Source organism: Tachypleus tridentatus, chromosome 10, assembly GCF_004210375.1.
Source record: "Tachypleus tridentatus isolate NWPU-2018 chromosome 10, ASM421037v1, whole genome shotgun sequence".
Taxonomy (NCBI): domain Eukaryota; kingdom Metazoa; phylum Arthropoda; class Merostomata; order Xiphosura; family Limulidae; genus Tachypleus; species Tachypleus tridentatus.
In genome coordinates, this window is record NC_134834.1 from 149502132 (window position 1) to 149517144 (window position 15013).

General features: G+C 34.5%; 2 protein-coding genes across 12 annotated transcripts in view; both read right to left on the bottom strand.

Moving 5' to 3' along the window:
- The window catches only part of LOC143230602 (clotting factor C), a 31944-nt gene extending 25012 nt beyond the window's left edge, over positions 1 to 6932 (bottom strand). For 2 of the 11 annotated variants that reach the window (XM_076464440.1, XM_076464442.1), the window contains exons 1-4: positions 4025 to 4142; positions 1893 to 1967; positions 1287 to 1422; positions 229 to 389 (exon numbers count right to left, since the gene is read on the bottom strand). In XM_076464440.1, coding sequence (XP_076320555.1) covers positions 229 to 389; positions 1287 to 1422; positions 1893 to 1967; positions 4025 to 4127 — 475 coding nt within the window. In that variant the 5' untranslated portion in view covers positions 4128 to 4142. Of the gene's footprint in view, positions 1 to 228; positions 390 to 1286; positions 1423 to 1892; positions 1968 to 4016; positions 4303 to 4356; positions 4634 to 5383; positions 5400 to 6661 lie in introns of those variants that run through there. The other 9 variants (XM_076464444.1, XM_076464439.1, XM_076464434.1 and 6 more) reach the window with 8 other exon arrangements.
- Positions 6933 to 11026: 4094 nt separating this feature from the next.
- The window catches only part of LOC143230603 (clotting factor C-like), a 41679-nt gene continuing 37692 nt past the window's right edge, over positions 11027 to 15013 (bottom strand). Inside the window, 2 exon segments of the mRNA XM_076464445.1 lie at positions 11027 to 11842; positions 12865 to 13032. Coding sequence (XP_076320560.1) covers positions 11492 to 11842; positions 12865 to 13032 — 519 coding nt within the window. The 3' untranslated portion in view covers positions 11027 to 11491.

Below are 15013 nucleotides of genomic sequence, written 5' to 3' on the forward strand. Positions count from 1 at the left end.
AAATCGTTTTTCTTTTAGCTCCTGACAGCAAGATAAAAATATTGTATATAAAGGAGGTTTACGGTAGGTCAATAAGCTAGTATTTTAATAAATAACCAAACCGGTTAAGACATTTTCATCCGAACAATGCCAAGTATGTAAGGTAACAAATGTTTAACAAAAATGTAAGTAGCTATAACAACCATAAACCTTGATGGTTAATCTTACCAGAAAAACAAACAAACTTACCACCGCTACACCAAGTACCATATTTGTTAGGTGGACAAGTAACACAACTATCAAGACCAGCCTTACACTCTTGACATCGTTTGTACTTTGGACAAATGTCCTTAGCCTCCAGGTCATCACATGGTTTACAATAAGGCCTCCATCGATAGAAGTACGTGCATCTATAACAAATATACAGAGCTATCAACAACGTCTTAACTTTTTAACCCTAGTGGCAAAAATATTTTATCATGCAATAAACAACGCGATTCAACTTTGTGGTTTAGATGTACAGAATTAGCAAGAAAATAGGTATTTACGCAATGACATCCGCTAAAGTTGAAATGTTAATTTATATTTCAAAAGTCAAAGTACATTGTTGATGTCTGTTGTACAACCTTACATCTGGTTTGTAACTTCTCGTTACCAACTAAAACAATCTTATGGCTCTAACATAATTATTGGCTATCTTGTGGTTTGTGTGCGTATGTGTGTTATATCAACAGTATTATTACTGGTTAGTAGCGAACTATGCAAAATATATTAATATCTCGAAAACAGCACAAAATGTTCAGTTACGTTAGGGCAAGAAATTTGAGGATATTGTAGATAGACACTTTCCAAACTAATTTTTTTTTTTACCTTCGTATCATTGTTTAAAATACAAAACAAACATTATTAAAATATTCTTTAGTTTATATATATTGCACAAGAAACAAGTGGTTACTGTCTTCTAATATTCCTTGGTTCAAAGCCCAAGTTAAAGAACTTTATATATTGTACAAGGACCAAGTGGTTACGAACTTCCAATATTTCTTGGTTCAAAAAACGTTTAAACTGTACTAGTGGTCACAGAATCCAATATATTTTAGTAAGGTTAAAGAAGTTTATATATTGCACAAGAACCAAGTGGTTACTATCTTCCAGTATTCCTTGGTTCAAAGAATGTTTTAAACTGTGCTAGTGGTCACAGAATCCAATATCGTGTCCTAAGGTTAAAGAACTTTATATATTGTACAAGGACCAAGTGGTTACGAACTTCCAATATTCCTTGGTTCAAAGAACGTGGGGCAACTTACTGTTTCATAGGGACGTTGAACACATAGCCTGGATCTCCACACTTACACTCGAACCTCGTTTCATCACACAAGCCCAGATCTACTCCTCTGGACTGAACTGGACGCATTTGTTGGGCTAGTATCCCTAGAACTAAACCTAGAAAAGTAAATTCAAGATGCTAAAAACTTGATAAGAAACTCATAAAAACTACACGTTATTTGCCAAGTCTGTCCAACAAATGCAGAAGAAATTAGAAAAACATAAGATATTAATTGAACTATTTATAAATTATGTAATAACGGGGAACAAAAGACAGAGTTACTGTTAAACATTCCAAGGAGAAAAAAAAATCAATAGCAAAAACAAAATAGAACCAGAGAGAGAAATACAGAACGAATCATACCTTACAAGTTAAAATAGTACAAGCCTCAGAAAAGTAGACAAGAACTCCAACCAGTAGAAACTGAAGACAGCAACTTTCACCGATAAGGCATGCAGAAGTGATACATTGTTTAGAAATACAAACTCAGTGTACATAAACCAGCCGGAAAAAAGTAAGCACCAATGAAAACTTTCAGTAAGAAAATACAACACAAGAAACTGCGAAGATTTTACAGTGGACATACCTGAAAGAATGTACTCTGGCTTGTCAGGATCACAGAGTAGAACTCTGAGGTATTGTGGAGAGAGTAATGGTAACACTGTAATAAAACAACTGTTGACTTAACAAATGGAAAACTGTAGAAAACACGCCACCTACAGAAACCAAACCTCCACACACACAACAAACAAAAAACTGAACTTTCATAAACAACAAGAAACGTGTCGAAGCATGCCACCCACATAATCTAAACCTTAGTCAAATTTTAAAGAAACTTTCATAATTATTTAAAAGTGTCCTTGTCATACGACCTATCTAAAGCTATTTAGTTTATACCGTGTGTTGTTACAAATTTTGTTTTCATGCCAACTAAACTTAAGACTACATAAAAGATTTAGGTCACAAATGGTGTTTATTTATAAATAAAATTTTAGGAGAATGCATATGTAGGTTTCACAAACTTTCAAAACAACTAAGTACCCGTTTTTAAAACCACTACAGACACAAAGTCACCGTGATTCACAGCTGTGACCGAACGAACAGTAAGTGTTAACAGTAAAGACAAGACATTTTATTGTATTCTATTGTATGCGAATTTTCTCATCTTTTTTACCTCCTTTTCCACTTTACTTTTAAAAGTTTGCCAACTGTATTAAGAATGGAGTGCTTAACAAAAAAGTAATCGCTCTTTAAGGCTCGTGTTTAACTCTTAAAATACAAAGCCCTAACTGACGTCATACTCGCGATTTGGGGCACAGAGAGAAAGTTAAATATTATAGCTACAATGAACCCTTTACTGTTGAAGCATTAAATATTGCTTGTTTTAATGACCAAATTTAACCGCCAGATTTTAAAACGCGCTATTCTACTGATACACTTTATAATTTCCACCAACATAAAACCACGAGACACTTTTATAAGCACGTTACTTCCAAACCCATACTATATGTGCTTTATCATTCCATTATATTAGAACAAGACTGGGTCACGACACCCACGTCATCATTCCGTTACAAGACTGGTATACATTATCAATTATATTATTAGTTAATATGACGCGGCCTTAGCTAATGTTGTGAAGTTTCGAACGTCACTATGTTGACATAGTAACGTTATTTCTGTAATATTCGCTTTCAGTAAGATTCTATATACTCTAAAGTTTAGAGCACAGAAATAACAAAAAACAGTAAAAATCAAACGTTATCACATAGAACATTTCCAGCAGTTACTAGCAATAATACTGACCTTTCTTAAGTTTCAACCTTTGTTTTTAACTCCCAGATTGTCAAGAGCCCGGAACACTCGAACCAATATGTATATATTATACACGTATATAGTTTTCAGGTTCTTATAAATTACGTTTGTTTGTTTGTTTGTTTGTTTACAAACAAGTTATAAAAGCAGTGGTAAAAGCTACAATTTACACTTTATCTGTAACTTGTACACCATCTTCATAAAAAGATGGTTATACCACTTGAGGATATTTTTCGTTTTAATTCCTCATTCACAAGTAATTTCTAATTTTTCAAAGACAACATTTCAAAACATAAGTTAAATAGTATAAACTACTAATCACGTTAAATGTGCATCTTTTATTTTTTTTCTTCAAAATCACAAGAAAATACGGTTTGTTTTGGTCCCAGTACCGTGAACCAACTAGTAGTTTAGTAGGGGAACACATTTGTACTCGTGTGCTAAACTGTGCATTCAAGTACAGAATGCACACACACATAAAGTTTATAAGATATAGACATAGTGCTGTGTTTTTAAAGTAAAGTAAATAGTAAAGTGAACTGCTTATATTAGGCATTTAAGAATGTAACGCAGAGTTCTGGACGAACCTATGGCCGTGCGGGGCGTCTCAGTGGCTGAGATGTTAAACCTATTCCATATAATAACCACCAAACACTTCTATTAGACGAGACACTTTGTACCGAATAGCGTGTTCAAAAATAACCAATCAATCAACTTATATTGTGAGAAATAACAAATCAAGCGACACTTTCAAAATAGGTGACAAATGTTAAAACTTAAGTGTACCGGTACTCTTAGTACTTATAAATAAAATTAATAAAAACTCGCACAGAAAACCTTAACACACAAACACTGCTGTCCAAGATGTGCCTCTAATGGGTAACATACCCATTACCTGAATACCTTTCTCTCGCCAGCGAGTAGTACCGTCTAAACCCACCACTCTCTCCGTACACATATTGCGACGTTGTTCATTTTTCTCTGTTTCTAATTTCATTTGTTGCATAGTTTAAGGAAGTTTAGGAAACTTTCCATGCACGTTGAATATTTAGATAAGAAATTTGATGCAGAAGTAGTTTAAACAAGTGTGTTTGAAAAGCCATTAAAGAGTACATACAATTACTCACTAATATCAGGGTTAAAAGGTACGTGTTGCGAGTTGTGCAAGCAGAAGTTGTCACATTATACAACGTATGAAACACAATTCGTTAATCACAGGAGAAACATGAACTTACCAGACACCAAAAACGACGCTAAGACCATACTTAAGTTACCTTCAGAGTTCTTCCACGTTCGCGTTAAACCTGATGATACTTACGATGTTCCACTATTAATACTATTAGGGCGCTTATTAATTCCGGGCAAGGTTGCAGGGCTAGGGAGAGGTCAGATGCTTGCTACAAACACAATTTCTCAGAACACGCGCTGATTTCTAATGGATTTCCCGGCTTTTTTCTCGTGCATGACAGACAAATCAGTACGTCACGTGAAAACGTTTTCCAATGTACAAGAAGGAAAAATTTCCTCAAATCATGACGTATTATGCTGATGTAACTAATAAGTGGTTGTCCAAATATTTATATTGAAAATGTATGTGTGATGATAGCAAAGCAGACATTTGGGTAGCATAACATAACTTATAAACTGTTACAAGAAAACAACAACTTATAATTTGTTGTTGTTTGAGAGAATACGCGACGTTTTCTTTTTACAGAGTTTTATCTCAGAAGGTAGTTTTATCGCTGCGTTACACTCACAATCAACACGTAGCAAAAACAAATGTCACCCACTCGGACAGCGGTAAGTCTTCGGATTTGCAATGCTAAAAATCGGGGGTTCGATTCCCCTCGGTGGACACAGCAGATAGCCTGATTTGGCTTTGCTATAAGAAAACACACACACATACACAAACAAATAACAGTAAAACTTTTGTTGGTAATATGTTTTATTGGAAAGAAAAGTTGAGTTTCAGTCCAGTCTCTTTTGCGCAATACCACAAGGTTTGTCATTTAAATAGACAAACGTACGATACCCAATTGTTTTTATAGGAGAGACTAACTTTGTTGACCAGTGGGAAGTTTTTTTTTTCTTCGTTTGTCCTGTAGTTAAGCTCAAAGTTACACAAAGGGCTATCTGTGCTCTACCCACCAAGGGTATCGAAACCCGGTTTCTAGGGCTGTAAGTCCACAGATGAGAGAAGTGGGAAGACAAATATAGCATCTGATGATGAGTTAATTCATTTTCTTAACCTAACATACTTACTAACAACAGTTCAAGAATACTCAACGTAAAAGGTTTGGAGGCACGTATCCCCTTTCCGCTCGAGAGAACAGCGCTTTAAAATAAATGTCCATGTATGTTTTTATATATTATAATACATTACGCAGTTTCAATAGACGCATGGCGAACATATTTAAATACGTGTTTTTGTCATTCTGTACGTAATCGATACAAGCCAAACATAATCCAAACAAATTAGTTTGACCAATCACCACATCCTTTTAAATAGGCTACTCAGAACTGCGTGCACGTGATATGTTAAACTGATATCTGTAAACAGTTTACATGAATTCTAGTGAAAGAGAAATATAAATTATAAAAAATAGACGTTTATATATTGGTACAGATAACCTGAAGTTGAAGAAATCTATACATTGGAAGAAATAATCTGAAGTTGAAGAAATCTACACGTTGGTACAGATAACCTGAAGTTGAAGAAATCTATACATTGGTACAGATAACCTGAAGTTGAAGAAATCTACACGTTGGTACAGATAACCTGAAGTTGAAGGTACAGATAACCTGAAGTTGAAGAAATCTACACGTTGGTACAGATAACCTGAAGTTGAAGAAATCTATACATTGGTGCAGATAAGCTGAAGTTGAAGAAGTCTCGACATTGGTACAAATAACCTGAAGTTGAAGAAATCTACACATTGGTACAGATAACCTGAAGTTAAAGAGACCTACATATTGGTACATAAAACCTAAAATTGAAGAAATCTACACATTGGTATATAGAACTTGTGAAGTTAAAGAAATCTATACATTGGTTTCTGCACATGCAGAAAACGTCAGAGTTTAGTACGTCACAAAAGCGTAGTAACAGTAATACAAACACATTGACGATGAACCCTCCTACAATAAATATCACATTACTACACAATAGAGAATATTGTGGTGTATGTTGGTTCAAAACAGAAGAAAACAGTGTGGGAATGTTAATGTGATAGTGTATGGCAATGAAATGTAATAAGTAAAACAACTAAGAACATCCCTTTCTGACTATCTCGTGTGTCAAAAGTGACACATAGATATTCAACTGAGTTATATTAACGAATCAGTTTTAACTTTTACGAAATTTTCTTTAAGTTGTTTTAAAATGTTTGTAATTTGACGACATGAAATATTGAAATAGCATGAGTGTGGTATATTGCTAGTAAAATCATCATATTTTTGCCCTAATTTATTTTGTGTGTAATAAAAAATTTACAGTTGTTTCAATTAAAAATAAACAGAAGGTAAAACGTCAATTCTTACCATAAGTGCCGTTGACTAAGAAAATAAACAGACCACTTGACATGACTAGGTGGTAAGGGTGCTCGACTTGAAATCTATAGATTGTGGGTTCGAATCTCTGTCACATCAAACATGCCCGTCCCTTCAGCCGTGGAAGTGTAATAATGTGACGATTGATCCCACTATTCGTTGATAAAAGAGTAGCCCAAGAGCTGGCGGCGGGTGGTGATGAGTAGCTTCCTTCCCTCTAGTCTTAAACTACCAAATTAGGGACCGCTGGCGCAGATAGCCCTCGTGTAGCTTTGCGCGAAATTCAAACCAAACCAATCCTGTCAAAGAATTTGTACAAATGTTGGTTAATTTTTGTGACAAAACACTTTCACTGATATACATTAATTGTCTTAAGGAAATACTTCCACTAATTAATGTAGGTTAGTAATCGTGATGAAACACTTGTACTGATGTAGTTTAATCATTGTAATAAAACTCTACTATTGGTGTAGATTAGTTATTGTAATTAAACTCTTCTACTAACAGAGGTTAATTATTGAACAAGCCCGTATCGAAACCGAGAAAGAAATGAAAACTAGACTCAGTTCCGATCGACCAAGGTAAAATGACAAATCTGAACTCAATCGATATATTAAAGTATTTAATGAAAATGAATTTGACATATATTTCCAAGATTTTGTGCTAAGTTGCCCACCGAAAAATAGTCATTATTATTATAGAATATTGTGACTGGTAAATCACAAGAAGCTTACGTCACTCTCCCTCTAGAAGATTATACAGATTATATGATAAGGTTAAAGCAGCTATTCTCAAAGCTTACGAGCTAGTACTGGAGTCTTACCAACAAAAGTTTTGGGATTATCGCAAGCAAGATAGTTAAACATATATGGATTTCGCCCAGGAAAAAAAAAATTTAATCGATGGTGTAATTCTATGCATACTGACAACAATTTTGACAAACTAAGACGATTATGTCTAATTGAGGAATTTAAACGTTATACAAATGACGACCTCAAAACTTACTTGGATGAAAAGAAAGTTGAAACACTAAAAGAAAAAGCAATTATTCTTTTCGATTCCCCCGTTAGTACAGCGGTAAGTCTACTGATTTAACACGCTAAAATCAGGGGTGCGATTCCCCCTTGGTGGGCTCAGCAGATAGTCCGACGCGGCTTTGTTACAAGAAAACACACACTCTTTCCGATGATTACATATTAATTAAAACCACTTTTCATAAAAAGAAATTCCTACCATTTTGACCAAAAATCTGTACCTGTTCAATCCACTAAAGTTAAAGATTCGTCTAAAATAATCAGTTCATACAGTTCGAAATCTTCTGAAAGTCAGGATATAAACTTTATTAAAATCACCAAGGCCTGTCTGCCATTTTTATAGAGAAAAACAAACTTTCTCATGTCATGTCCAATTATTGTTGTTTTGTTTTGAAAAAGCAAAAGAAGCAACATCCAGGGTGTGCGTGTCCACATGTGGACGTAGTTTCACCAGATCACCCGATGTTGTTGTTTTATCACTGATAAAAATGTTGATATAGTCAGAGAGGAATTTACATCTTTTATGTCTCTTGGTTCTGTGTCTTTGACAAGTGACACTGCTAATCCCATATCCACACTATTTTACGTGATACTGGGGCGAATCAATCGTTGTTGTTAAAAGGTATATTTCCTTCCGATTCGAGTTCTGCTACTGGTGAGTGTTATTGGTCAGGGTAATGAAAGTGGCTTTGTTAAAGTTTTTCTTAGTAACGTTTGTTTATGTTTAACATCAGATCTAGTTTATGGATCAGTTGAGGTTGGAGTAAAACCTACTCTGCCAACTAAGGATTTATCGTTATTGTTCGGAAACGATTTGGCTGGATTATCCAAGAACAATGTTCTTCTTGAAAAAAATCCACAAGTGTTTTTCTAGTGTGCTGTAACCTGAGCTCATGATAAAAAAATTAAGCCAAAAACAAATGATAGACACTTGTTCAGAGGACAATATTATAGATTTATCTCAGACATTTTTTGCGATTCGAGAGAGATCTTGTGGATAATTGTCCTACCGACAATTCTTTAGTGAGTGACAATAATGAACGTGAGGGATCTGGCTCAACTTGTGAAATTCCTTTTGCTAGAAGCAAATTGATCAATGAACAAGAAAAGGATCCACATATTTCATCTTTATTTAGTTATGCATTTCCAAAAGACGAACTAGAGAAAGTTCCAAATGGTCACTTTTTCCAAAATGGTGTGCTCACGAGAAATCGGAGACCTCCAGATGCGCCTGCTTCAGAGGATTAGGTTACAGTTTACCAAATAGTTGTTCCCAAAGCATATCATTCTGAAGTATTGAAAGTTGTCCACGAACTCTTCATAAGAGGTCGTTTAGGTGTCAACAAGACATGTGACAAAATTGTGAGATATTTCTTTTAGCCAAAAATTGGACAAAGTAGTTCTCAGTTTTGTAAAACGTGTCAGTTGATTGGAAAACATAACCAAGAATTCCTGTTGCTCCTTTGAAACCCATCTCAGCTCTCAAAGAACCCATCAGGCATATGCTTGTTCATTGTGCTGGACCTTTACAAAAAAAACATTTGTGCTAATGCACTTTCACATGCTATATAACATTATGATCATAAGGTTATTCGTATTGATTGTGTTACATACTGACACGATTATTGAAGTTGTATAATTGTTATAATATCTTGGGTAACAATTGTCTAATTCCAATTATTAATAACCTAAGGAAGGAGGTGTAACAGATTCACTATTATATATTTATTTTAATACCAACGTTTGTGTAAGTCAGATTTGTATTTAGAAGTGCATATAACTTGTATTGTTATATGTGTACTGCAAACTTCCCCTTGTTCCCTAAATTTGTAAAAAATTCTCGAGTGTAAGAATCAACAACGTACTATGTGTAATACCAGTGACTACTGATATTGTTACAAACTGAAATTTCTAGAAACTCTCCTCTCAAGCTTATAAAAGATAACCAACACAACGCGAAGAGACAGCTTCATATTGTTGGTTTGCTATAATTAGTACGTTATAAACCTCGAAGGCTATAACTGCAATAAACACATATCAATTGAGAAACTACAGATATTTGACTAGCAACGTTTATAAACTTAGAACATTAATTAACTTCTAATACGTAACGTAATAAATCAGAGACTCGTACGAGATAAATAATAATAAGTAACAAATACTGTTAGTAAACACTTATATTGATGTGGGCTAATTACACTTAGGAAACTCTTATATTGATGTGGGTTATCTATAGTTAGAAAACACTTGTATCGATGTGGGCTAATTATAGTTAGAAAGCATTTGTATCGATGTGGATTCATTATAAACTTCTCACAGTTTGTATTAAAATACTCAAACAGCACCGACTGTAACATTCTTATTAGTCGTCACTGAATGGCTTCTCAGTTAACTAGAAATATATGAAGATGGTTGAACTGAAGTAAGAGAATGTCACATCGTTGATGTAAAAGTAAGATGCATATCTTAACACTGCTTTCACCAGTAGAACTCACAAACGTCAGTATTCGTAACAAATTGAGTGGTTATTATTATAGATGTTTCTGCGAGTTTTGTGTATGTAAGGTACAGTCAAGTACAATCCAGTAACATTTAACATTTCTAGTTGCAGTCAGTATATGAATCTGGTTATTTAACGTTTCTAGGGGTAGTCAGTATATGAATCCGGTTATTTAACGTTTCTAGGGGTAGTCAGTATATGAATCCGGTTATTTAACATTCCTAGGGGCAGTCAGTAAATGAGGCTGGTAATTTAACGTCTGTAGAGACAGTATGTACATCAGTGTGGTTTTCCATATCAAGTGTGTTTTAATTCACACAGCAGTTCTAATTAGGTTTCATAAAGAGTTGAGTACCTAACATCACAAACTCAGGCTTCACAAAGAGTTGAACGACAGTAAGTTTCAAAAGTATATCCTAATATTTGTGCTTCTCTCTGCATGATAGTAAGTTTCAACAGTATATATCAATGTTTGTGCTTCTCTCTGTATTATAGTAAGTTTCAACAGCATAAGTTTCTAAACTTAGTTCTGTCCCATTTAGAAACCATCACAATCAAGTACCTTAAAGAAGTCTAGAACCTTGTTACAAACTCCTGGAGTATATACTGTTTAGCTTTGTACTTAACTATAAACAAACAAAACCTTCCTTTCTGAGAGGACGTGAGAAACAATAACTTGGCATCTCTCTACAGTTTTTAAACTTGCTGTGTTTGCTGTTTCTTACAGGAAAGATTAGTAAAGATTCTAACAAGGTACCTGAAAAAAATTACCGAATTAAACTGAATTTCGACATAACTGAACTGAGAAAAAGGGAGCAAATACCATTTCCCACTACTTTTATTTATTGAACATTATAGAAAATGAAATACAACTTAATAAAAATTATAACATTTTTTTCCACAGCTGAAAAAACAAACACCAGAGTGTCAGTATTTTAGTATCAATTAGTTGCAGGTTCTGTCGAAAAACAATCAAATTGGAAATTGTAATTGTACCGTTTGATAAAGTATAACCCACGTTTGTGTAGTTTTCTGTTTTACAGAAACTTATTAACAAATGAGTTATTGGTAACATGGTTTCCAATTCTTATATGGTTTTGTTCAGACATTTATCAAGTATTGTTAGATGGATATCATTGTAATTCACTGACTAAAATAACCATTTGTAAAAACAAATAGCACACAATGACATTGATGCCTCACCCAATAAACCTTCTTATGGGTTAAACTAGTAAAGCAACAAAAAACAAGACGTTTATAACAATGTTTAAAATATTTAGAATATTTTCAAATGAACTGCCTAATCCATGATAGAAAAACGTTAACTTTAGTGAAGCCCCCATACTGGTTAGCCTTGCCACATCCACTGGGACTGCCCCAGCTGACAATCCCTTCCAAGACCCACCGCCTTTCGGTACGGGAATCATCAGCAAACACTAATGGTCCTCCACTGTCCCCACTGCAGGCATCATAACGTCCCTTCTTGTAACCTGCACAGAACATGTTCTCTGTTACTGTCAGTGGTAAGTCTGCTTCCTTGTACCCCTCTTCACAGGTGCTTGCTGCAACAACAGGTAGCACAGCTTGTTGAATTGTCTCTGAATATGTGTTGTTTTCATTCAAACCCCAACCTGTCACCTGGAAGATGTGTTGATTGTAAAACAATTATTCATACAAGGACATGGCTGCTGGTACTTTTTTACTAACAATGTTATCTAGAAATTACATATTTAATATGTACTCTGTGTTTGTTTGTTATTTGAATTTTACACACTCCTACACAAGGGCTATGTGTGCTAGCTGCCACTAATTTAGCAGTGTAAAACTAGAGGGAAGACAGCTAGTCATCACCAACCACCACCAACTCTTGGGTTATTCTTTTACCAATGAATAGTGGAATTGGCCATCATATTGTAGTGCACACATGGCTGAAAAGGCAAGCATGTTTGGTGAGAAGGGGATTCAACCTAACACCCTCAGATTACAAGTCGAGCACCCTAACCATCTGGCCATGCCAGGCCAATTGTTTTTTTTTTGTGATGTATACCATTATCCATAAATACAAACTATACACCACTTTAACCTAGTTCATGGGTGTATTTTGATGTAGATAGCTACTACACTAGTATATGTACTACCTATATATCAGTCTTATATTCGTAGCTAATCTTCTTGTATATTTTATGTATAAACCTTTATACATTTGTTCAAATGATGTTTCCAAATATTAAAATTTTAACTTCAGTGGCTAAAACTGAGAAACAGAATTTGGAAGCTGGCATTACTGTACTGGTCAACAGTAAATAAGAAATACACACATTTGAGTTTCTAACACCAATAGCTTTAAAATCAGTTTGTGACAAGCTCATTAATCAAGTAAATATTTATAACTGAAATGCTAGAAGTTTGAGGTGAAAAAATTATATAATTATTGTCCTCGTTTAACTTAACATGTTGAAACCTTGTCATGTTCAAATGATCATCTGAGCTTGGAATGAGTAAAGACAGGTGATGGTCAGTACTTGCATTCTTTTACCCAACTGTTTAAACTTCTTTCAGTTCTCCACTGTAAAAAAATATACACAGGTCTGCAATGGTTTTATTATATTCAAAGGTTTACATGTTCCATATTTTAATTTTATGAATAATGAAATACTTACCACTGCTAATGTTCCCTCCTTCAAGTGTTCTCTTGTTGTAATGCCAGTAGGCAGACAGATTGGTTGGACTCGTGTTGTCAAAGTAACAGGAGTTTTCAGTTGAATTAGGGCTATGTCAAAGTTGAGATTGCCAGGGTCATAGTTAGGATTCACGTGGACCTCGAGAGCCTAAACGTGGTAAAATATTTTGTATTGAGTTAAGAAGAGAATTTTCAATTTTGCATGTATGTTGTGTAGATATACATTTCACTAAGTTAGCTTGTGGTGGAAATGAAGTGTTCAAAGGCTAGGCTTCTTATAATTCATGTTTGTTTGATATTTATATTTGTAGGAATTCCTCAAATTCTTCTAATGATACTTTTAACTTTGTGATGGGATAGCATTTACCTGAAAAAGTCAAATTTGTCAGATTCTGTACTAACGTTTAAACACTTAGATACCTTATGAGACAGCTATGTGTCAAGAAAAAATACTAACAATAAATTGGTGAACACGAAAAAATTTATTCTTAAAATTGTAGAGTTGAATATAGTCTTAACGTTTTGCATCCTTCTGGCATGTCACTTGAAATATTCTATGACTAGCATGTAACAAACCTTCCTTTATCATCATCAGTACATCTAGTATTTGTCAATATTCAACATGTAATGGCTATAGTGTACTTGAATTGTAGAACAAACAGCTTGGTATATCTGTAAGTGATATACAGGGCAAAGTAGACAAATTGGGATCTCTATAGGTGATGCATGGCAAAGTGAACAACTTAGAATCCATGTATGTTATATATGGCAAAGTACACAACTTAGAATCGTTGTAAATGATGTATGAAAAAATAAATAACTTTGACTTCCTGTATGTGATACAGTTCAAAGTGTAACAGTACTACATGAGTGACAAAGTTCTAAGTATGTGAGAATTGAAATAAAAATAATTAACTGAGATTTTGATAATATTAATAATTATATTTTACCCTCCCAAAACTCATATATATATTAATATAATTTTGTTTTCTAAGTTTCCATAAAGTTATGACACCCTTGTAAAACAGATGTACAATAGTCGTAAATGTACACAAATCATTGGTTTTCATGCAGGTTACATAATAAAATTACTTTTTTCACAGAAGCATGACCCTATGTTTGTTTCAACTTCTTGGAGTGTGATAAATTCATTCTAAAGGGTTTATTTGTTTGGAATTAAGCACAAAGACACCAAGTGGACTATCTGTACTCTGCCCACCATGTGTATTGAAATTCAGTTTCTAGCAATGTGAGTCCCCTGTGCCACTGGTGAGGAGGGCTCGATCCACCAAACCTTTTGGTGAAAAGCTGATTTTGCTACAGAAGAAGTTGTTTTCAAGGAATGATACTTACAAATTAGAGTGTGTTATGTGTTACTTATTACTTCATGTAACACAATGTAAAGAAACTTTGCAGATACCAGACGTTTTTGTGAAGTCATCGTATAGGTGGGTCTTGCAAGTACGAATACACGTAAGCAAAACACATAACTGAAGTAAGTCTATTCTGTTGAAGGAGTGTTCACACATGTTCAAGAGAAAGCACTAGCTTTTATAAGTTAAGGGGATTTAGAGAGTAAACATGCATGAGTAGAAGTAAGAGAGGGAAAGAAAGAGCAAATAGGGGGGGAGAGAGAAAGAATGAATAGAGAAATAAATGAAGGCTCCATGTAGCTTTCAAATCATCTCATCGTACAACTGATCATGGATAGAATTAATAGAAGTCCTCACACACTACCAAAAAAAATTTAACGTCTTCAACCTGAGACCAATTTGTGGTCCTTATGCTAAACATTTCTATACTGTTCATTCTGGCCCACTTCTGTCTTCAAAACGGTCTCTGAGGTCACGACCACATATCCAGTGTTACTCTTCCTGCACAAAGTTGTAGCTGTATCCTGAGTTTGGAGTTTATATCTTTGAAGATGCAGCTGTGTATAAGGAACAAACACCAATTCAGGTTTACATACATAAAATTATGAATATCTACTGTCGTCACCTTAAAGTCATAACAGATATCGTCTGTGGTAATGGCTCCCAAATGTGTTGTGGATATTCTGTCTACCAGACAAATTACAAACACTGATGTTAACCTGTTGACTGCCAAGTATTTCAGCTGCTACAATACAA